The 23,314-nt window shown below is 41.1% G+C and overlaps 1 protein-coding gene across 3 annotated transcripts in view; it reads left to right on the top strand.

Moving 5' to 3' along the window:
• ADK (adenosine kinase) overlaps positions 1-23,314 on the top strand; it is a 577,585-nt gene that overhangs the window by 14,930 nt on the left and 539,341 nt on the right. Inside the window, exon 1 of one of the 3 annotated variants that reach the window (XM_030940870.1) lies at positions 10,259-10,657. The exons of 1 other annotated variant lie outside the window; for it this stretch is intronic. In XM_030940870.1, the coding sequence (XP_030796730.1) occupies positions 10,644-10,657 (14 nt within the window). In that variant the 5' untranslated portion in view covers positions 10,259-10,643. Of the gene's footprint in view, positions 1-10,258; positions 10,658-23,314 lie in introns of those variants that run through there. One more of the 3 variants, XM_030940871.1, reaches the window with a different exon arrangement.

Genomic DNA, 23,314 nt, shown 5'->3' with positions numbered 1-23,314 from the left:
CCAAAGTGCTGGGATTACAGGCATGAGCCACCACGCCCGGCCAGTAGATTGTATTTTCTAATCAAAACTTTAGACAAACCAATTTTGCCTGTGTTTAATTAAAATGTTCTAGTTAAGAACAATTTATTAGTACTATTTTTTGAGATGGGGTTTTACTCGGTTGCAGAGGCTGTAGTGCAGTTAAACGATCTTAGCTCACTGTAACATTCGCCTCTGGGCTCAAGACATCTTCCCACTGCAGCCTCCCAAGTAGCTGAGACCACAGGCTTGTATCACCACGCCCGACTAATTTTTGTATTTTTTGTAGAGATGGGGTTTTGTCATGTCACCCAGGCTGGTCTGGAACTCCTGGCCTCAAGTGCTCTGCCCACGTTGGCTACTCAGGAGGCTGAGTCAGGAGAATCGCTTGAACTTGGAAGGTGGAAGTTGCAATGAGCCGAGATTGCGCCACTGCACTCCAGCCTGGGTGATAAAGCAAGACTCTGTCTCAAAAAAAAAAAAAAAAATTAAAATAGGAAAAGTCTCAGTTCCTCTTAGCTATTTCTAATTGCTACATGACTTCCATGAAGCTTTTTAAGCTTTCACTCAGTTCTGAGATGTGTATATGAGTTTGTGAAGAACTTCTGGTTACAAACTATAATACCTATTGGCTTTTAGCATGGTGTAAGGAAAAGAGCTTTGAATTAGGGATATGGACACCTGGGTCCTATTAAGGTTTCTGTCTGGATTTGTGAATGCACCTGTGAAGTGAGTTGTATAGACTAAAATGTTTTCCAAACTACTTCATGAGCCTTTTTGAGTATTGCACAAATGGCATTTTATAAATGAGAAATAGAATAAAAAATATTGTGCATTGAGTATATAAGAGGTAAGTATTGCTCCGTGAATCATTGTTTCAGTTATATGTACAGGGTACTGGGTTACAATGTAAAAAATGTATTTTTAATTAAAAAATATATAAATATCAAAAAATATAATAGAGATGAGGTCTCACTATGTTGCCCAGGCTGGTCTTGAACTCTTAAGCTCAAGTGATCCTCCTGCTTCAGCCTCCCAAAATGTTAGGATAACAGGCGTGAGCCACTGCGTCTGGCCAAAAACTGTATTTTTCACACAGTTTGATTTTCTATTTCAAAATTTGGTGGCTTAAAATAACTACTTTATTAGATGTCATGATTTTTGGATTAGGAATTCAGACACAACTTGGCCTGTTGATTCTGTTCCATATGGTAAATAGGATCACTTGGAGGTGTTTAGCTGATAACAGGTCTGGTCTGGAGGGTCCATCTTGTCTTTATTCATTCACCTTGTGCCTTAGGGTAACTGGAGGCTTGGCTCAACTGGGCTTCTCTTAGTGTAGTTTGAGATCTTCTGTGTGGTTTCTTTAGCTGAGTAGTTGGACTTCTCATGTGGCAGCTCCAAGAGACCAAAGCAGGAGCTGGCAGCCCTCTCAAAGGCTAGCTTAGAATCTGGCATAGCATCACTTTCACTATACACTACTGGTCAGAGGAGTTCCAGGCTAGCCCAGATTTAAGAGAAGGGAACACAGACTTCTTGTCTGTAAGATATTGTTCCCATTTTAAGTCTGCCACAATTATGTAAAATAACTTAGAAAAACATGACTGAATTGCATATCCAAGCTTTTAATTCTGTTATTGCCCTTTGAAAGATGATTAAAGTGTTTTTTCCTCCATTGGGAAATTTGTCTGCTTTTGGTAAATTTTCATAGTTCAATTTGAATATGTATATTGTTTTTCCATGGAATACTGAGGGATTTATGCTTTTGAAGAAATGATTTAAAGTTTAAAATGTCTTTCTCTACATTGACCTGCCGGTTTTAATTATTTGAATAGCACTTATGATCATTTGATGCTGTCCTTGTTTGTTACTCGATTTTTCATCTTTCTGTCCTTAGAATGTAAGTTCTAAAAGGGCAGCACATGTTCTTGATCTTTGCTGAATTTCTAGTGTCTCCTGTAGTGGAACAGATGCTTGATAAATATTTGTTGAGTTAATGAATGAACAATTTAAAAGATTGTGAGCTGGGCGCGGTGGCTCACGCCTGTAATCCAGCACTTTGGGAGGCTGAGGCGGGCGGATCACGAGGTCAGGAAATCGAGACCATCCTGTCTAATACAGTTAAACCCCCTCTCTACTAAAAATACAAAAAAATTAGCCAGGTGTGGTGGCAGGCGCCTGTAGTCCCAGCTACTCAGGAGGCTGGGGCAGGAGAATGGCGTGAACCCGGGAGGCGGAGCTTGCAGTGAGCCGAGATCGTGCCACTGCACTCCAGCCTGGGCGACAGAGTGAGACTCTGTCTCAAAAAAAAAAAAAAAAAGAAAGAAAGAAAGAAAAAAAGATTTGAAGTATCATAGATTAGATCTATGTTGAAATGATAAGGAAAATCTTTTTTTGAGACAGAGTCTCACTCTGTCGTCCAGGCTGTAGTGCAGTGGCATGATCTCGGCCCACTGCAACCTCCGCCTCCCTGGTTCAAGCGATTCTCCTGCCTCAGCCTCCTGAGTAGCTGGAATTACAGGCGCATGCCACCATATCCGGCTAATTTTTATATTTTTAGTAGAGACGGGGTTTTTCCATGTTGGTCAGGCTGGTCTCGAACTCCTGACCTCATGATCCGCCTGCCTTGGCTTTCCAAAGTGCTGTGATTACAGATGTGAGCCACTGTGCCTGGCTAAAATAAGGAAAATCTTTTAGATAGAAAATATAGGACCAGTGCAGTGGCTCATGTCTGTAATCCCAGCATATTGGGAGACTGAGGCAGGTGGATCCCTTGAGCTCAGGAGTTTGAGATCAGTCTGGGCAACATCATGAGACCGCATCTCTACCAAAAATACAAAAAATTAGCTGGGCATGGTGGCGTGCATCTGTGGTCCCAGCTACTCAGGAGGCTGGGGTGGGAGGATTGCTTGAGCCTGGGAGGCGGAAGTTGCAGTGAACCAAGATTGCACCAGTACACTCCAGCCTGCGTGACAGTGGGACCCTGTCTTAAAAATAAAAAGGAAAAAGAAAATATATTTCATAAGGTTAGCAACAAGCTTTTGAGAAGGGCTATTCCTTATTTCTGTGATGTACTTTCTATATTTTTGTATTCAAATCCCTTTTCTGTTGTGAAATGATAGTGATACTTCTATAGTTTAAAAATATGTTCTGTGCAGCATAAATAATTGATAAGCAGTGTTGTCTTGTACTTTTAGATTGGAGTTGTCTTTGAGAGTCAAAGATTTGTAGCTCACAGAAAATAAAGAAGTACTGTGTGGGTGTGCCTGGAAGGGAGTTTTGCTAAGAATTCTTACTAAATAAAGTTCAATCAGTCAAATGTTATTGTACTCTTCAAATTCTCCAGGGAAATAAATTGTCAGCTTCCATTTAAAGATTGTATTTTGTTTGAATATGTGATGTTAAAGTGAAATGTGACATATAAGAATCTAAAGATGATAATTAAAAGCAAATAAACATAATAGCATTCTTACAATGTCTTTTGCAGGAGAGAATTAATACATTTAGCAGTGTTTCTTTGAATAAACTTGTCCATAATGAAAGCTAACTAAAATCGCATTAAAATTTATCAACTCCTTAAAAAAAATTCAATGTGTATCGAGACACAAGTAGGCACAAATATTTTCTTTCGTTGTCTAATAAGAACTTAAAGGAACCTGAGATGTCACCTATAACAAACTCCTTTGTGTTTCAGAAAAGGAAACTGATGGTCACAGAGGTAATGATTTGTCAAAAGTAATAAAGTTATTGGTAAGTCCAGGATTCGAATCCCTTCTCATTCCTAGGCTCCTGACCTTTACATGGCTGCACACTATTTTAGGGGGACAAGTTTTAAGAAGTTTCTCTTTTTGGATATGAAATAGATCCTTTAAATAATATTATTTTACTGATTTTTAAATTCATATTAAACGAGGGTATGTATTTTTAAGTAACATGCAGGGAAAACATTCCACATTCATGTTATGACAGCTGGGCTCGTCAAGGCTTTGCAAAGCTCTAAAAGTAGGATATACACTTTTAACTTTTGTCAAGTTGTGATTTAAAATTAATCGAAAAAATCATAAGGACATCTTGTTTTTGTTATTCCTGTCTTAAAGAATCTTTACACATGAAAAAATGAAACATTTATAAAATTAGCCCAATTTGTCTAAAAATAAGGGTAGTTTTGACGGTTGTGAATTTATTTTTTTAAAAAAACTCAGGAATAAGGTTATGATTTTAAAAATGCAAGTTTTCAAAAAGGGCAGGATTAAGTTTTGTATTTTTAAGCCATTTAAAAATGAGAGTTAAAATTTAATAATAATTATAAAATTTATGACTATAAAACCAGTATTAGAAAATTAATAAGATAGATGAATGTAAATAAAATTATGCATAATCCTATTTTCCAGAGATAACTAATAATAACATTTAGGTGTGTTTCTTTCCAATCTTTTTTTCTATGCATATATGCATATATGGTGTGTATTTTTTTAAACACAGTTGAGTTCATACTCCCTTTTGTTTTACTTTTTTCATTTAACATTATATCATGAGTATTTTCTTATGTCCTTAAAAAGTCTATGGAAACATTTTATAATAGTTCCATAACATTCTGTAATTTATTTAACTATTACCCTATTTCTGGTTACTTAGCATATAATAAATTTTTGCTATTGTTAATGAGGCTGAAATGAATAACTAGATATATAAATCTTTATACACATTGGTCTCTCTTTTAATGATAGTTGCCTAAAAATTGGAATTACTGACACATATTGCCAAAAATCTTTGTAGTAGAAATGTACTAATGTATACTCCTGTTAATTTTATATGAGAGTGCTTGTTTTATCGCACCCTTAACAAACTGGTTGTGTTTGAAGGGAACTTTGCTATTATTTTGGGGCCTGAAGCATTTGTTGAAGAGATTAGTGGATGAGTCCACATTTTTGTTATGCTATCTGGAGGCACTTAGCTATTTTGGATTATGTATCTGAGTGCTTTTATAGGGCCAGACTAACCACAAGATTAGATAAAATATATGGAATATTTACATACCAGTCTTACGAAGGGCAAACTATTCAGACCCACTTATCTTGATTCAACTATTCTAATTGTAAAAAGGCTACTGAAGGTTAAAAATTTCAATTGATTATTTTCTCCTAAAGTAGGATAAGCTAGGCTTTTAGGGAAAGAATAGGGTTGAAATAAATTGTTTAGAAAATTGATCAAAAGTAGTATTCAGTATTCTCTCAGCTCGCTTTCTCTTCTCTCTCTCTCTTTCTCTCTGTCTCCGTGTGTGTGTGTGTGTGTGTGTGTGTGTGTGTGTGTCTGTGTGTGTGTGTGTATTTAGAAGAAGACTAGGTGGAATGGAAAGATTAATAATAGAGCATGAAAGTCTGGGGAAGGGAGGTTGCTGTGAATAAAAGAACTTCTGCCTCAGCCGGGCGCGGTGGCTCAAGCCTGTAATCCCAGCACTTTGGGAGGCTGAGACGGGCGGATCACGAGGTCAGGAGATTGAGACCATCCTGGCTAACACGGTGAAACCCCGTCTCTACTAAAAATACAAAAAACTAGCCGGGCGAGGTGGCGGGCGCCTGTAGTCCCAGCTACTCCGGAGGCTGAGGCAGGAGAATGGCGTAAACCCGGGAGGCGGAGCTTGCAGTGAGCTGAGATCCGGCCACTGCACTCCAGCCTGGGCGACAGAGCAAGACTCCGTCTCAAAAAAAAAAAAAAAAAAAAAGAACTTCTGCCTCTACCTGGAAAAATATATCTTTACTTTTGCCCCTCCATTATTGACTCTGAAAGATCACGAGTCCTCTTTCTTGAAATAATATTTTTGTGTTTGTAACTGCTGAAATGACTGGTACTTAAATTTTGAGAGAATAAACTTTCTGAAAGTTTTGTTGACCATTAGTGAAAAACTTTTTTTTCATTTCCTACACTACATGGATTTTTTTTTTTTTTTTTTTTTTTTTTTTTTTTTTTTTTTAGACAGGGTCTTGCTCTGTTGCTCAGGCTAGGTTGCAGTGGTGCAAACACAGCTCACTGTAGCCTTGAACTCTTAGGCTCAAGCCATCCTTCCATCTGAGCCTCCCAGGTAGCTGGGACTACAGGTGAGTGGTCTCCCTATGTTGCGCAGGCTGATTTTGAACCCCTAGGCTCAAGTGATCTTCCTGCCTTGGTCTCCCTAAGTGCTGGGATTACAGGTGTGAACAATTGCTCCTGGCCAGACAGCTGATTGGCCAGGCGCAGTGGCTCACCTGTAATCCCAGCACTTTGGGAGGCCGAGGCGGGTGGATCACCTGAGGTCGGGAGTTCGAGACCAATCTGACTAACATGGAGAAACCTCGTCTCTATTAAAAATACAAAATTAGCTGGGTATGGTGGCACATGCCTATAATCCCAGCTACTCGGGAGGTTGAGGCAGGAGAATCACTTGAACCTGGGAGGCAGAGGTTGCAGTGAGCCGAGATTGCACCATTGCACCCCAGTCTGGGCAACAAGAGAGAAACTCCGTCTCAAAAAAAAAAAAAAAAAAAGCAGATCACAAGGTCAGGAGATTGAGACCATCCTGGCCAACATGGTGAAACCCCATCTCTACTAAGACACAAAAAATTGGCCGGGCCTAGTGGCGCACCCCTAGGGGATCGCTTGAACCCGGGAGGCAGAGGTTGCCGTGAGCCGAGATTGCACCACTGCACTCCAGCTTGGTGACAGAGTGAGACTCCATCTTAAAAAAAAAAAAATTAGATGCAAATATCAAAAATGAGTTTAAGAAATCTTTGGTGTGGCTTCAATTTTATTAACTATTTTAATGTTGCAGACCCATATCTTCCCTTAATTATACTGAATTTAGTATATTTGTTAAAAAATAAAGTTTTAAGACTACCTGTTTTGGTATCAAAATTAGTTTTTTTTTTTTTTTTTTTGAGATGCAGTCTCGCTCTGTGGCCCAGGCTGGAGTGCAGTGGCGCAATCTCCACTCACTGCAAGCTCCAGCTGGGGTTCACGCCATTCTCCTGCCTCAGTCTCCCAAGTAGCTGGGACTACAGGCGCCCGCCACCACACCCGGCTAATTTTTTTTGTATTTTTAGTAGAGATGGGGTTACACTATGTTAGCCAGGATGGTCTCAATCTCCTGACCTTGTGATCCATCTGCCTTGGCCTCCCAAAGTGCTGGGATTACAGGTGTGAGCCCCCACGCCCGGCTAGTTTTTTTTTAATTTTAATTTTTTTTTTTTTTTTTTTTTTTGAGACGGAGGCTTGCTCTTGTTGCCCAGGCTGGAGTACAGTGGAGCAATCTCAGCTCACTGCAACCTCCGCCTCCCGGGTTCAAGTGATTCCCCTGCCTCAGCCTCCCAGGTAGCTAGGACTATAGGTGTGTGCCACCAGGCCCAGCTAATTCTTGTATTTTTAGTAGAGATGGGGTTTCACCGTATTGGCCAGGCTGGTCTCGAACTCCTGACCTTGTGGTCTTCCCCCTCAGCCTCCCAAAGTGCTGGGATTACAGGCATGAGCCACCGCGTGTGGCTTTAATTTGAAAATTTTAATGTTACAAATCAAAGGTAGGTGTTACCAAAGTATGTTAAGCATGAGCAAAAGTGCATTTGATTGTTCAGAGGGCCAAGTTCATGTTAGTTTTGGAATCATGCCTCCAGAGATGTAGGTTTAACTCTTATGATAATAGCAAAGTAATAATTATGCCATGTGCCAAGGATTCTATTAGACTCTTTACTATAGTTAATTAAATTTTAATCTTCACAGTGCCCTGAACAGCATGTAATGGGTAAACCGAGGGACAGACAGATTAACCAGTTTAAAGGCCCGACGTGGTGGCTCATGCCTGTATTCCCAGCATTTTGTGAGGCCGAGGTGGGCGGATCACTTGAGGTCAGGAGTTCAAGCCCAACCTGGCCAACACCGTGAAACCTTGTCTCTACTAACAACACGAAAAAAAAAAAATTAGGCACAGTGGTGCGTGCCTTTAGTCCCAGCTACTCGGGAGGCTAAGGTAGGAGAAATGCCTGAAACCCGGGGATGGGGATGGAGGTTGTAGTGAGTCAAGATCATGGTACTGCACTCCAGCCTGGGTGATAGAGTGAGACTCCATCTCAAAAACAAAACAAAAACAAACAAACAAAAAAAACAGCTTAAAGTCATGCAGGTAATAGGAAGTCAAGCAGAAGTTGCAAACCAGGTATCTCTTGCTACCTTTACAGCCTTGCTACTCAGCCTGGCCCACAGACCAGAAGCAGTTGGTGAGACCTGGGAACATAAAGAAATGCAAAGTTTTGGTTACTGATACCTGCAGTGCCAAATCTGCATTTTAACAAGATCCACGAGATTTGTATGCATGTTAAAGTTTGAAAAGCACTGATGGTTTGAAATGTGGATTATCTACCACAAGAGAAGGTGGGTAACTCTAGTCAGTGTCTCCACCACTTTGAATTGCTAATCCAGCTGCTGCTTTGCTTCAGATCGTGTTTAATCCAGAGGAACAACTGACTAATTTTGCTTGTGGACCTTCAGTCAAAGTCTTAACCACACCAAGTATAGCTCAGTGTTTTAACAGCTTTTACTCATGGACTGAACACATCAGTTTTATAGACCATGGCTTCATTCTGGATAGGCTTTCCCAAATTAAAGAGAACAATGCTAAAAATAGCATTTTCTAAGGAAACTTGAAATCTTCTGGAATATTTGATGTGTTTTATGGCTAGCAAGGAAACAGATTTGTATAAAGTGGCTTCCTTACTAATTTCATTTTGTGAACTTAATTATTCTATCACAGGGACAGTGATAGGCAAGGCTAACTTAGACTGTAGAGCAGCACTGTTCTGTATAAATATAATGCAAGATTCCTGTAATTTTAAATTTTCTAGTAGCCACATTAAAAAAGATAAAACGAGGCCAGGAGTGTTGACTCACACCTGGAAGGCTAAGGTGGGCACATCACTTGAGGCCAGGAGTTTGAGACCAGCCTGGCCAACACGGTGAAACTCCGTCTCTACCAAAAATACAAAAAAATTTAGTCAGGCATGGTGGCGCATGCCTGTAGTCCCAGCTACTCAGGAGCCTGAGGCACGAGAATTACTTGAATCCAGGAGGCGGAGGTTGGAGATCATGCCACTGCACTCCAAGACTCCATCTCAAAAAAAAAAAAAAAAAAGTGAAATGTAGTCCAACCAAAACAATACAATTGTGTTTAATGGAAAAATATATTGTTTCAGTTATAAAATTTAAATGAATTAAAATTAAATAAAAATTAAGTTCTTCAGTCCCATCAGCCAATTTCAATATCTGATGGTATTGGGTTGCTTCTGATGTAACTGATTTCAGACATATGAAATTGATCACCATCCTAGATGGTCAGTAAGTGAATGCCACTGGATGTTGTAGTCTATTAATAACATTGTATAACAGGGCCCAGTCATTCACACCTATATTCCCAGTGCTTTGGGAGGCCAAAGTGGGAGGGTTGCTTGAGGCTAGGAGTTCAAGACCAGCCTGGGCAATGTAGTGAGACCCTGTCTCAAAAAATAAAAAAAAAAAATAAAAAAATTATTGCAGAGAATAAAGCAATAAAGAAAAGCAATTTAGATCATAAAGCATTTACTGATTTCCCCTTTTCATAGTTGGAGTTAATTTTCCTTTTATTGGTTCATAGTTTCTTAACCCTTCAACTGCATTAAACCTGTAAGATTAGAGTCAGGAGTTAGGGAGCCATCCACTTTAACCCCCTATGGTCTTAGATTCTTTTTTTATAGCCCGCATGCTTCTCTGAAAAGTGAGGTAATTGTGTCAAATAGGATAGTCTTGAGTGGGGCCCAGAGGCCGTAAAATTTTATGTCTGTACCTGATTCACCTGGCAACTTGCTAAAAATACCGATGTCCAGGCCTTACCTTTCTAGATTCTGATAAAGTGACACTTTCCATATTAAATAAACTGCTCTAAGTGTTTCTGAAGTTCAGGAACGTTTGGGACCATCAGAGCCAGCAACTGACTCTGAAAGGCTGCGGACTGGAATTAGCACGTCGTGCTGCTGTTGCCAGGCGTTTTATTTTTTCCTAGGCTGAGGCTTCCCAGGCTGTTGCTTCCCCCCCGACCCCCACCTTTGCAGATGGATTTTGCTGGCTGTTAAATCCCATTCCCGAAGACCTGCCCTGACAGCGCCTCTTTCCTAAGTGCTGTTAAAGGGACCTGAGCTTGCCGAGGTAGACCGTGGCCATGTGACTGCTAAACCGGTTGCCAGAGGCGCGGCCATTTTTGGGGCGGGCACCCAATCTCTCGCCTTGTAAACTGCGGGGTGACGGGGACGCTGTTACCAGGACTCAAGATGGCCACCGCGCCCGCTAGTCAGCTCGGTAGCCCGCGCGCCAGCGAGCTGGCACGAGACACGCGGTGGCCCGCGGCGTCTGGGGACGAACTCCAGCCCTTCGCCTGGGGCGGAGCGCCCGCCCTCCCTCCAATCAGCACGCGGGGCCGGCTTGCCAGGGGCCGCCCGCGCGCGGGGTGTGTGAGGACGCGCTCCCAGTCGCTGAGTGCCTGAGCCGGGAAGCAGTTGCTGTGGTACCTGCTGCTGCCCGAGCGGACGTAGAGCATCGGACGCGGGCGCCGTGGCGTGGGGCAGGAGGGCGAAGCCATGACGTCCGTCAGGTAACGAGCGGGCGGCTGCCTCGACTGCTCCGGGCTGGGCGTTAGCCTCCTGAGCGCCTGAGCACTGTCGCTCCTTCTCGCGGGTGGTCTAGAGCCTGCCTCCGCCGCTGGACCCCCTGGTGTTGGGGGTTCCCTCCGCACTTTTCATTTGGGCATTTCTGCTTTCCTCAGAAGTTTTCGGGTCTGTGGCACATTGGGGAGTCCTGTGTGTCGCTGCTTGGTTGAGGTTACCCTCGCCCAGATTCCAGGGTTGCGAGCGTTCTTGGGTGTGTAGTGGATTTCCCATGAAAAATGTGCCCCACCCGCGCCCCCGGGGGCGGCCCAGGGCCCGAGGGAGCGTGGCGTGCACAGTGTGTGTCATGTCTGCGTGTCATGCCCTCTGACAGAACTTCATTGTTAGCCGGGAGCAGACCTGCAAAGTTGGCCCTTCTCTGATGCAGGTATATTGCCCTCAAGTTGTGAAATTGTGTGTCTCTAAAATGTTTGCTCATGACTGGAATTAGGACCCTGGTTTCTGAAGGTACCATCTTGTTTCTTTACTCCTTTTATCTGAGAGTCACAAGTAAAATGAGTTGGGAGATACTGGGCATGTAGCGAAAGTCATGAAACTGGAGACTTTCCCCCAATTGCCCTTCCAGTTTGGAAGGTTCTTTTTTTGTTAATGGGGACAGGATAATGGGCTTGTCCGCTTTCTCCCAGTAGCCTTGACTGTTTAATTTACGCTAGTTCAACTATTTATAAAAAGAGATAAATTGCCTTATGTACCCAGTGTTCTGACTGGCCTTTTTAAAAGCAGAACTTGGGCTTTATTGTCCCAGATAAAGGGAGGCCCCAGCACAAAAATGTGAAGAGAAATAAAATAAGCTAATTTTTAGTCTATGAGCTTTCCAGGCTCCACCCGTCCTGGTGATTTAAGGGCTTCTCAATGGCAATTTTTACTACATTGTGTTTAAGAGATAGCTTGGGAACCTAACCCTCAGTAGGATCAGTAAGATCTAACTGTGCTAATCTCGGACACAGTCTGTCTCTTAAGTTGCATAATTATATATATATATATATATATATACGTATATATATATATATATATATATTTTTTTTTTTTTTTTTTTTTTTGAGACGGAGTTTTGCTCTTGTTGCCCAGACTGGAGTGCAATGGCACGATCTCTGCTCACTGCAACTTCCGCCTCCCTGGTTCAAACGATTCTCCTGCCTCAGCCTCCTGAGTAGCTGGAATTACAGGTGTCCACTACCACACCAGGCTAATTTTGTAGTTTTAGTAGAGATGGGGTTTCACCATATTGGCCAGGCTGGTCTCGAACTCCTGACCTCAAGTGATCCACCCGCCTCGGCCTCCCAAAGTGCTGGGATTACAGGCGTGAGCCACCGCCACCGGCCTAAATTGCCTAATTCTGTACTAACATAGACAACGTACTTATCTCATTATGCAGAAGGAGATTCAGGTGCTGAAACATGGAGACCCCCCCCCCCCACTAATTAGCTACTAATTAGGTGTAGGGGTCAAATACTTTCTGTGTTAAGAATCAGTTGTTATGTGGATTCAGTTTTAATTGACTATCATCTTCCTGACCCTGTCTCATTGGAGAAACATCCAAATCTAAAGCTTCTGCTGTTTAATAAGTGACAGCAGCATGTATCTTTTAATGTGGGGGTTGATAGTTGTTTTTAAAAGACTGATGTAAAAGTTGACACCATCCTTACTTTACATGTTTTGAAAGGATGGATAACTGATAATAAACTTTATTTATGCTTGTTTCTTGAGATGTCAGTCTGTATTTTGCATACTCTTGAACTATAGTAACATGGCTCGAAAAAGCTCTTTTAGATGTTATTTAAACTAGCTATTACATTTTACACCTGAGGAAACTGAGACAAAAGTTGAGTGCCTTGTGCAAAATCATTGGCAAAGTTAGGAATTGAATCCAGATTTCCATGATCTAGTGCTCTGCATGGTGCCTTTATGGAAAACAATATACTACTTAAATTTCCTTAAAAAGCTGTTTCTGTGGACAGAAATTGTAAAGTATCATGAGAGACAACTGTAGTAACTCTTTTACTTCTTATCCTGCAATGAACTTGATAACTGGGGTTCAGAAGTAGGCAGGGTTAACCAAGAGAACACAACTGCTGGATGTTGGGGGGAAGAGCAGGGAGGCCACTGAAAGTGAAGTGACTCTATATAGTGATAGTTTTCAATGAGCTGGTCATCCTACAGATACCATCCATTTCCTGGTGAACACTACATTTAATGCAATTATGTCATATCTTTAGTTTTTGCAATTATGATGTCAGACATGTTCCTGTCAGAGGCATTTGAGCCAGAGCTCAAGATGGAGCCAGGGTGACTCCATCTTGAATAGGGGCTGGGTAAAATAAGGCTGAGACCTGCTGGGGTGCATTCCTAGGAGGTTAGGCATTCTTAGTCACAGGATGAGATAGGAGATTGGCAGAAGACACAGGTCACAAAGACCCTACAACAGGATGCAGTAAAGAAGCCAGCAAAAACTCACCAAAACCAAGATGGTGATGAGAGTGACATCTGGTCACACTCACTGCTTATTATACACTAATTATAATGTATTAGCATGATAAAATACTCTCCCACCAGTGCCACGACAATTTACAAATGGCATGGCAACGTTCAGACCTTACCCTATATAGTCTAAAAAGGTGAGAGACCCTCAGTTCTGAGAAATCATCACCCCTTTCCTGGAAAACTCGTGATTGATCCACCCCTTGTTTAGCATACAATCAAGAAATAACAATATACTTAGTTGAGCAGCCCATACCCCTGCTCTGTCTTTGGAATTATCATCCTTTTGTTTAGTTCTCTAATAGACTTGCTTTCACTCTATGGACTTGCCCTGAATTCTTTCTTGCATGATGTCTAAGAACCCTCTTGGGGTCTAGATCGGGACCCCTTTCTGTTAACATTCCCATTTTGTGCTCAGTCTAACAGTAGCCTAAAAGGTAGGTATTATTGACTCCCTTTTACTGATAAACTGAATGATTACAAGATATCCAACTCTGACTTTGTGTCCAATGTTCTTGTTTTCACACCACCCTTAATTGTTGCTAAATGTAGTATTATGTGACTCTTTTCATAGCAATGGCTATGAAAGAATATAGGATTGAAAATCAATGAGGACCAATGGCTAGAATATCTTGGGCCCAATTGAGAGCCTTTTTTGAGTTACTGATCTTCCATTTCTCCTTTCTCTCTCTCTCTCTCTCTCTCTCTCTCTCTCTCTCTCTCTCTCTCTCTCTCTCTCTCCCCCCCCTCTCTCCCCCTCTCTCCCCCTCTCTCCCCCTCTCTCCCCCCCTCTCCCCCCCTCTCCCTCTCTCCCTCTCCCCCTCTCCCCCTCTCTCTCTCTTTCTCTCTTTCTCATTTTTTGAGACGGAGTCTTGCTCTGTCGCCCAGGGTGGAGTGCAGTGGCGGGATCTCGGCTCACTGCAACCTCCACCTCCCAGATTGAAGTGATTCACCTGCCTCAGCCTCCCGAGTAGCTGATGCCCACCGCCATGCCCAGCTAATTTTTGTATTTTTAGTAGAGACGGGTTTTATCATGTTGGCCAGGCTAGTCTTTTTTTTGTTTTGAGACGGAGTCTCGCTCTGTCGCCCAGGCTGGAGTGCAGTGATGGGATCTCGGCTCACTTGAAGCTCCGCCTGCCAGGTTCACACGATTCTCCTGCCTCAGCCTCCCTAGTAACTGGGACTACAGGCGCCCGCCACCATGCCAGGCTAACTTTTTGTATTTTTAGTAGAGACGGGGTTTCACCTGTTAGCCAGGATGGTCTCGATCTCCTGACCTCATGATCTGCCCGCCTTGGCCTCCCAAAGTACTGGGATTACAGGCATGAGCCACTGTGCCTGGCTGGCCATGCTGGTCTTGAATTCCTGACCTCGTGATCCACCTACCCCGGCCTTCCAAAGTGCTGGGATTACAGGTGTGAGCTACCGTGCCCAGCCCCATTTCTCTTTTCTATTCTGTACATTTGTTTGATGAAGTAACTCAGTAGAGATACTAATATGCATCCTACCAGTGTTGCTGGATAAGTGTAAAAGTGCTTTTAAATTTTAAAGCATTTAAAAAATAGAATAAAAGCACTTTGAGCCCTCTAGAGAATGGTGTCATGTGAGAAAAAATGTTTAAATCTTAAATTTTTAGACAGGAAACAAACTTACCTAATTTTATCATTTTACAGTTGAATTAAAGCCCAGAGATAGTGTGATGTGTTTAAGTTCATACAGTTACATATCTTGAACTAGATATGAGATCTCTGGATACCTTGTTCAGTTCCCTTTCTAGTGTAGCATTCAACTCTGAGGAATTCCTAAATAATGATTTTTGTTTTTTTGGGTCTCTTTAGGAATTCCTAAATAATGATTTTAAATGAAAACTTTTTTTTTTTTTTTTAACTTAAGATCTTTGAATTTGGCTGGAGATAGTATTTCATCATTTGTATTCTATTCTACTACTTAATTACTGATTAAGAGTCTAAATGTACAGGCTCTGAAGCCAGGTGTCCTTGGAGAACAACTTATATCTTTTGTTATATATATCAGATTCCTACTGGTCTTCATTTGGGAAATGATAGAACAGATTTGATAAATTGATGCTTTTGTCATTTTAAATGGCCCAATAGTGAAGTTGGTGCCTGAGTTAAATTCAGGAGACAGAAGAAGATGTAGAATGTCAGGATTCAAAGAGGATCTTAGCATTTTACTTTTTTTCCTTTTCTATACTGGACCTTGTGTCCAAAGTGAAGTGAAATGTCCTACGTAGACCTAGTGGTAGAGCCTAAGATAGAATTTAGATCTTCTGACTCCTACTTTATGTATTTTTCACTGAGCAACACTATTTCAAAATTCCCCTCTGAATATTGCCTTGTTTTCCTAACATCAGTGTCTAGTCTGGTTTTGGCCATTGCTTACAGCTTGGGTTTGTGCCAGGGAAGACTAGGAAATGGAGTTGGGGAGTATTTGCTGTAGAGCTAAGGAGTCCTGTTCTTTGGTCTGCGCAGATGGGTCAGTTTTGGTCTTCAACTATTCTGGGACTCTGGACATTACTGTGCCTTACATGATGATTCTGGAACCCACTTTTGTGGGTTAAAGCCTACATTGGAAAATTTATGTGGGCAGTGGGTGGGGTCGTGGGGTATTTTCCTTCTAACACAAAACTTTTTGAGGTATGTCCAATAGAATCTGCCAAGCCACTCAGAACATTCATATGGAGACTAAAATCTGGCTAAGATTGAAACTGTCTTTGTTGAGTTGGTTTCTTTAGAGCCTTAAAACAGAGTTTTCAAACTCATTTTTACCTGTGTTTTTAAAATAAGAATTGTAAATTCACATTACTGCACAATTTTTTTTTTATGCTCTGGGATTTTTTTTTAGAGAGGTAAGTGAGCTTTTAAAATAAAATGAAATTGTTTCATTTATGGAATATTTTGAAGAACTAAAACAGGAATCTTTATTATTTATTTATTTATTTATTTTTGAGACACAGTTATACTCTTATTGCCCAGGCTGGAGTGCAATGGCACGATCTCTGCTCACTGCAACCTCCGCCTCCCGGGTTCAAGCAATTCTCTTGTCTCAGCCTCCTGAGTAGCTGGAATTACAGGCGCATGCCACCATGCCCGGCTAATTTTTATATTTTTAGCAGAGATAGGGTTTCATCATATTGGTCAGGCTGGTCTCAAACTCCTGCCTCAGCCACCCAAAGTGCTGGGATCACAGACGTGAGCCACCGTGCCCAGCCAGGAATCTTTGTTTTATGTGCAACGTTGTCAGCTGTTAATGGTCCTATTTATAAATAGGTCATCTTTGTTTGAAAAAAGCATATAAGGTTTTCTAACTCCAAATCTTTGCAGCCACAATATTGCTACATTAAGCAGAATTGTCAAAGATAAAACTTGAACCAAAGTGATTTTCTCGACTGTTTGAATGTTAACCCTTTCCTGCAATATTGGTTAACAGTCACGTCTCCCTACTTCTTCATACCTCCTTGGCTTTATTTTATTTTTTTATTTTTTGAGATAGGGTCTTGCCCTGTTGCCCTTGCTGGAGTGTGGTAGTATGAACACAGTTCACTGCAACCTCAACCTCCGGGCTTAAGTGATCCTCCCACCTCAAGCCTCCTGAGCAGCTGGGAGTATTCCCACTTGTAGTCCCTACAGTCCCACATGTAGTCCTGTAGTCCCATGTTTGTATTTTTTGTAGAGACGGGGTTTAACCATATTGCCCAGGCTGGTTTTGAACTCCTGAGCTCAAGTGATCCACTTGTTTTGACCTCTCAAAGTGCTGGGCCTCCCAAAATGCTGGGATTACAGGCATGAGCCACGGTGCCCATCCACATCCTTGGTTTTAAATTGTTATTTAAAAAATACTGTTGATGGGCACGGTGGCACATGCCTGTAATCTCAGCACTCCAGGAGGCTGAGGTGGGAGGATCGCTTTGAGGCCAGGAGTTCAAGGCCAGCCTGGGCAATATGGTAAAACCCTGTCTCTACAAAAAATAGGAAAATTTGCAGGGTGTGTGGTATGTGCCTGTAGTCCCAGCTACTGGAGAAGCTGACTCAGGAAGATCCCTTGATCCTGTAATGAAATATACTATCTTTTTTTTTTTTGAGACGGAGTTTTGCTCTTGCTGACCAGGCTGGAGTACAATGGCACCATCTCAGCTCACTGCAACCTCCACCACCCAGGTTCAAGCAATTCTCCCTACCTCAGTCTCCCGAGTAGCTGGGATTACAGGTGCCCACCACCACGCCCAGCTAATTTTTGTATTTTTAGTAGAGATGGGGTTTAACCATATTGGCCAGGCTGGTCTTGAACTCCTGACCTCAGGTGATCCACCCACCTCGGCCTCCAAAAATGCTGGGATTACAGGTCTGAGCCACTGCGCCCAGCGGAGATTTTTATTTTTATTTTTAATTTTTTATTTTATTTATTTATTTTTTTTGAGACGGAGTCTCGCTCTGCCGCCCAGGCTGGAGTGCTGTGGCTGGATCTCAGCTCACTGCAAGCTCCGCCTCCCGGGTTCACGCCATTCTCCTGCCTCAGCCTCCCGAGTAGCTGGGACTACAGGCGCCCACCACCTCGCCCGGCTAATTTTTTTGTATTTTTTAGTAGAGACGGGGTTTCACCGTGTTAGCCAGGATGGTCTTGAACTCCTGACCTCGTGATCCGCCCGTCTCGGCCTCCCAAAGTGCTGGGATTACAGGCTTGAGCCACCGCGCCCGGCTGATTTTTGTTTTTTAAATACCAAAGCTAGGTTATGAATAGGATGACCATATGTTCCAGTTTGCCCAGGACAATTCTGGATCATGCCTGTTATCCTGACGTTATTATTTATTTATTTTTTCTTTTGTAGACACAGGGGCTTGCTCTGCTGCCCAGCTAGAGTGCAATAGTGCAATCATGGCTCACTGTAACCTTGAACTCCTGGGCTCAAGTGATCCTCCCACATCAGCCCTCCAGAGAGGCTGGGACTATAAACACACACCACCATGTCTGGCTATATTTTGTGTGTGTATGTGGGGGTGGGGGATGTGGGTAAAGATGGGATCTTACCATGTTGCCCAGTCTGGTCTTGAACCTCCTGGCCTCAAACTCTTGGTAAAGTGATCCTCCCACCTCAGCCACCTAAAGTGCTGAGATTATAGGCATGAGCCATTGTCCCCGGCTATCCCGACATAATTATTAATAGACACATAAATGTGTCTCATTTACTCTCAAAAGTGTCCCATTTGGATAATAAATTATCTGGTCACCTACATATGCATTATAATCATTTTGTTGTACTAAGTTTTGTTTGTTGAAATGCTATTTGAACTAGGACCATAAGATAATGGAATTTTGGCCTATTTTGGGTACATTTGGATGTTTTTCATTGGTCAGACATTTTTATTGTATGGAGAGTTCTGAATATACAAATATATATTGAACAGTAATGCACATGATTTGAAATTAGGGATTATTTATCTTACTTTTGGGCGATTACATAACCTTGAGGAACCTCTTGTTTCCTCATCTGTTAAAAAGAGATAATAGCAATACCTATCCTACATAGGTGTTTTGAAGATATTAAAGAAGTGACATATCAAAAAATGCATTTTAAGTTGAAAATTGTTATGTAAGTGTTAGTCATGTCACACATGTGCTTTTCTGCAATTGAATTTAAAATGAGTAATTTTACCCAGTTTAGAGGAACTTACTATTTGATAGAGCACTGGTAGTGTTTTGCTGTAAAGGAGAGCAGGGAAATAATGGTAGTTGGAAGTATATGCTAGGCTGAGGTTTTCTGTGGGGAGGGTTTGAGATTTTCACATTTATGTGCTGAAGAGAGTGGTCCAATAGAAAGCAGAAAAAATAGATGATGCTTGACAGAAGGAAGAAATCAATGTTGAGTAGGAAAGAAGGATAGAATCTAGAATACATATGGAAGGATTGGCTTTACATAACCAAGAGACACATTTCCCTAGTCTGTTCACTTAAAAAAAAAATGCCAACAATATAATTTTTTTTATTTTTATTTTTATTTAATAAACAGAGTCTCTCTCTGTTGCCCAGACTGGAGTGCAGCTGCCTGATCTCGGCTTACTGCAACCTACCTCTCTCGGGGTCAAGGGATACTCCTGCCTCAGCTACCTGAGTAGCTGGGACTATAGGTGCATGCCACCGTGCCAGGCTAATTTTTGTATTTTTTGGTAGAGACGGAGTTTCACCATGTTGGCCAGGCTGCTCTGGAATTCCTGACCTCAAGTGATCCGCCTACCTCAGCCTCCCGAAGTACTGGGATTACAGGCATGAGCCACTGTGCCTGGCTCTCTCAGTATAATTTACATAAAGTCAAATCAACCTTCCCTTCCTTCCCTTCCCCTTTCCCCTTTCCCCTTTCCCTTCTCCTTTTCTTTCCCCAGGGTCTTACTTTGTCACCCAGGCTTGAGTGCAGTGGTGCAAACATGTCTCACTGCAACCTTGACCTCCCCAGCCCAAGCCATCTACTTGCCTCAGTTCCCGAAGTAGCTGGGACTACAGATGTGCACCACCATGCCTGGCTTTTTTTTTTTTTTTTTGTATTTTTTTGTAACAATGCCGGGGGAGTGGGGTGGGGGTGGGGGGGGTCTTACTGTGTTGCCCAGGCTGGTCTTGAACTCCTGAGCTCAAGTGATCCACCCACCTCGGCCTCCCAAAGTGCTGAGATTACAGGTGTGAGCCACTGTGCCCGACCCAGCCTCTTTTTAATTAATTCTGTCCGCCTTCTCACCCAGGCAACCACTTTTGTACTTCTTTTACTATAGATACTAGTTTTGCCTATTCTAGAACTTCACATAAATGGAATCATATAGCAAGGAGTATTTTGTGTCTGATTACTTTTGTTCAATATAATATTTTTGAGATTTACCCATTTTGATGTGTGTATCAGTAGTTTTTCCCTTTTATTGCCAAGTAATAGTCCATTATATGTGTGTAGCAACAAGTTTCCTATTGATAGGCTTTGGGTTATTTCCAGTTTTTGGTTACTATGAATAAAGTTGCTATGAACATTTTTGTATATATCTTTATGTGGACTTGGGTAAATATCTAGGAGTGAAATTGCTGTGTACTAGGGTAGATTTATGTTTAACTTTAGAAACCACTAAACTTTTCCAAAATGGAAAATTTAACACATTTTACATTCCCACCAGTTGTTTTATGAGAGTTCAGTTTTCCACATTCTTCACAATGTTTGGCATTTTAAAATGTAGGCCTTCTCATGAGTGTGTGCTTGTATTTCATCATGGTTTTAGTTTATATTTCCTTGATGGCTAATAGTTATGTGATTATTGGCCATTTGCTTATCTTTTATTTTGAAATGTCAGTTCATTTCTGAAATATTATCACTGAATAATATTTCATTGTATAGATATGCCACAATTTATCCATTTATCACTTGATATTTGGATTATTTTCACTTTTGGGCTATTATGAATAATGGTGCTATAAACATTTAAGTACAAGTTTTTATTAAACTTTTATTTACAACCCTATTTTATTGGGTTGTCTTTTTGTTGCTGATTTGTAGGAGTTCTTTTTATATCTGAATGCAAGTTATTTGCCAGGTTTCTCAGATTTTACACACACAGACACACACACACACACACACACACACACACACACACACACACTTTCTCTCTCTCTCTAAATATTTTCTCCTAGTCTGAGCTATGTTGTTGCATTTTCTTAATGTCTTTTGAGAGCAGAACTTTTAAATTTTGAGCAAGTTGAATTTGTTGATTTATTTTATTTTATGGTATTAATCTTTCCTTACCCTCTGCTAAGCTTGTGAAACTATTCTCTCATGGTTTTTTTCTAGAAGCTTTATATTTTTGTCTTTTGTATTTAGGCCTATGATCTGTCTTACTAATCTTTTGCTATCATCTAAAGGTTTCTCAAAAGGATTCTCAATTAATTGATTAGATAGCTATAGGTCTTTTCTTGGATTTGTTTTATTCTGTTGATATATTTGTATCTTCTTATGCCAATGCCACACTGTCTTAATTACTGTAGCTTTATAAGATTGGTATTGTTACTTTAAATTTTGATAGAATTCTTCAGTGAAGCCGTGTGGGCCTGCGGAAAAAAGCAGAAGGTTTTAAATTAGTTTAATTACTTTTACAGGTTTAATTACTTTAGCTGATATATAAGCATTCAGGTTCTTCACTTTTTCCTGTGTCAGTTTTGAGAAGTTGCATTTTTAAATGAATTTATTCTCAATTGTTGTTATAAAGTTCATAAAATTTCCTAATATTCTGCTATTGCCTGTATGAACTGCTGTATTTCTCCATTTGCATTCTTGATGTTGGTACTTCTTTTGAATTTTTGGATCAGCTTTGCTAGGAGTTTAGCAATTAATCTTTCAAAAACCCAGATTTTGTTTTGTTGAATTTCTATTTTGGTTATGTATTTTTTATTTTAATGTATTTCTGCTCTTTTAATTTCCTTGCTGTACTTTTTTTTTTTCCCTTGAGATGGAGTCTTGCTCTGTTGCCCAGGCTGGAGTGCAGTGGTGCGATCTTGGCTCACTGCAAGCTCTGTCTCCCGGGTTCACAGCATTCTCCTGCCTCAGCCTCCCGAGTAGTTGGGACTACAGGTGCCCACCACCACACCCGGCTAATTTTTTGTGTGTGTTTTTAGTAAAGACAGGGTTTCACCATGTTAGCCAGGATGATCTCGATCTCCTGACCTCATTATCTGCCCGCCTCAGCCTCCTAAAGTGTTGGGATTACGGGCGTGAGTCACTGCGCCCAGCCACCTTGCTCTACTCTTTTGGCTTTGATTTGCTCTCCTTTTTCTACCTTTTTTGAGTTAGAAGTTTATTGTTTTTAAACCTTCCTTGTTTTCTAATGTGCATTTCATTTCATTTATTCATTCATACATTCATTCAGAGTCTCGCTCTGTCGACCAGGCTGGAGTGCAGTGGTACGATCATAGTTTACTGCAACCTCCGCCTCCCCAGTTCAAGCGATTCTTCTGCCTCAGCCTCCTGAGTAGCTGGGACTATAGGCGCCTGCCACCACGCCAGGCTAATTTTTGTATTTTTAGTAGAGACAGGGTTTCACCATGTCGGTCAGGCTGGTCTCTAACTCCTGACCTCATGATCCACCCACCTCGGCCTCCCAAAGTGCCACCACGCCCAGCCACATTTCTTTTATTATTATTGTTTTTTCTTTGCTAACCCCCAGTAGTCATTCTAATGTACATTTCTTACATAATTAACATTTTCTTCTAAGTACTCCTTTAGCTGCAGCATACAGTTTCGATGTGTGCAATTCAAATTTCTATTTCCATTGTGATTTTTCTGGACCACAGGTCATTTAGAAGTTTATTGTTTAATTTCTTAATATTTTGGATATTCTAGCTATTTTCAATTTTACATGGTGTTCAGGGGATGTGTTGTTGACATATTGTGTACATATTTGTACCATATATCTGTAAATGATAAGTTGTTTATGATTTTAATTCTTCAATAGCTACAGAGATTAGTTTTACGGCCTACCCTGTGGTTTGATTTGGTGAGTGTAACATGTGTCTTTAATTCTGCTCTGCAATATTTTGAGGTTTTCAGTGTAGATATTCTATGTATCTTTTATTAAATACAGTGTATACTGCAGTTACTGAATTTAGTATTCTATATAATTTATCAATTAGGTCAGATAGTTTTATGGGTTTGTTACTATTTAACTGAGATATAATTTAGTTACTGTAAAATGCACCACTTAAAAATTGCACAGCTCAGTAGTTTTTGGTATATTCACAAGGTTGTATGGCCATCGGCACTATTTAATTCCGGAACATTTTTGTCCCCCAAAATGAAAATCCATACCTGTTAGCAGTTACTCTTCATCCCTCCCTACCCTCTAACCCCTGGCAACTACTAATCTACCTTGTCCCTACAAATTTGCCTATTCTGAACATTTCCTAAGTGGAATCATATAATATTTGGCCTTTATTGTAGCTGGCTTTTTTTTTTTAACCAAGTATGTTTTCAAAGTTCATCCATGTTGCAGCATGTATCAGTATTTCATTCTTTCTTATGATTGAAATAATATTTCATTGTATAGATATGCCACGATTTATCACTTGAGAGA

The sequence above is a fragment of the Rhinopithecus roxellana genome, chromosome 11, assembly GCF_007565055.1.
Source record: "Rhinopithecus roxellana isolate Shanxi Qingling chromosome 11, ASM756505v1, whole genome shotgun sequence".
NCBI classification, from domain to species: Eukaryota; Metazoa; Chordata; class Mammalia; order Primates; family Cercopithecidae; genus Rhinopithecus; species Rhinopithecus roxellana.
Note: the sequence above shows the minus strand (reverse complement) of the source record. Positions and strands in the feature narration are given on the sequence as shown.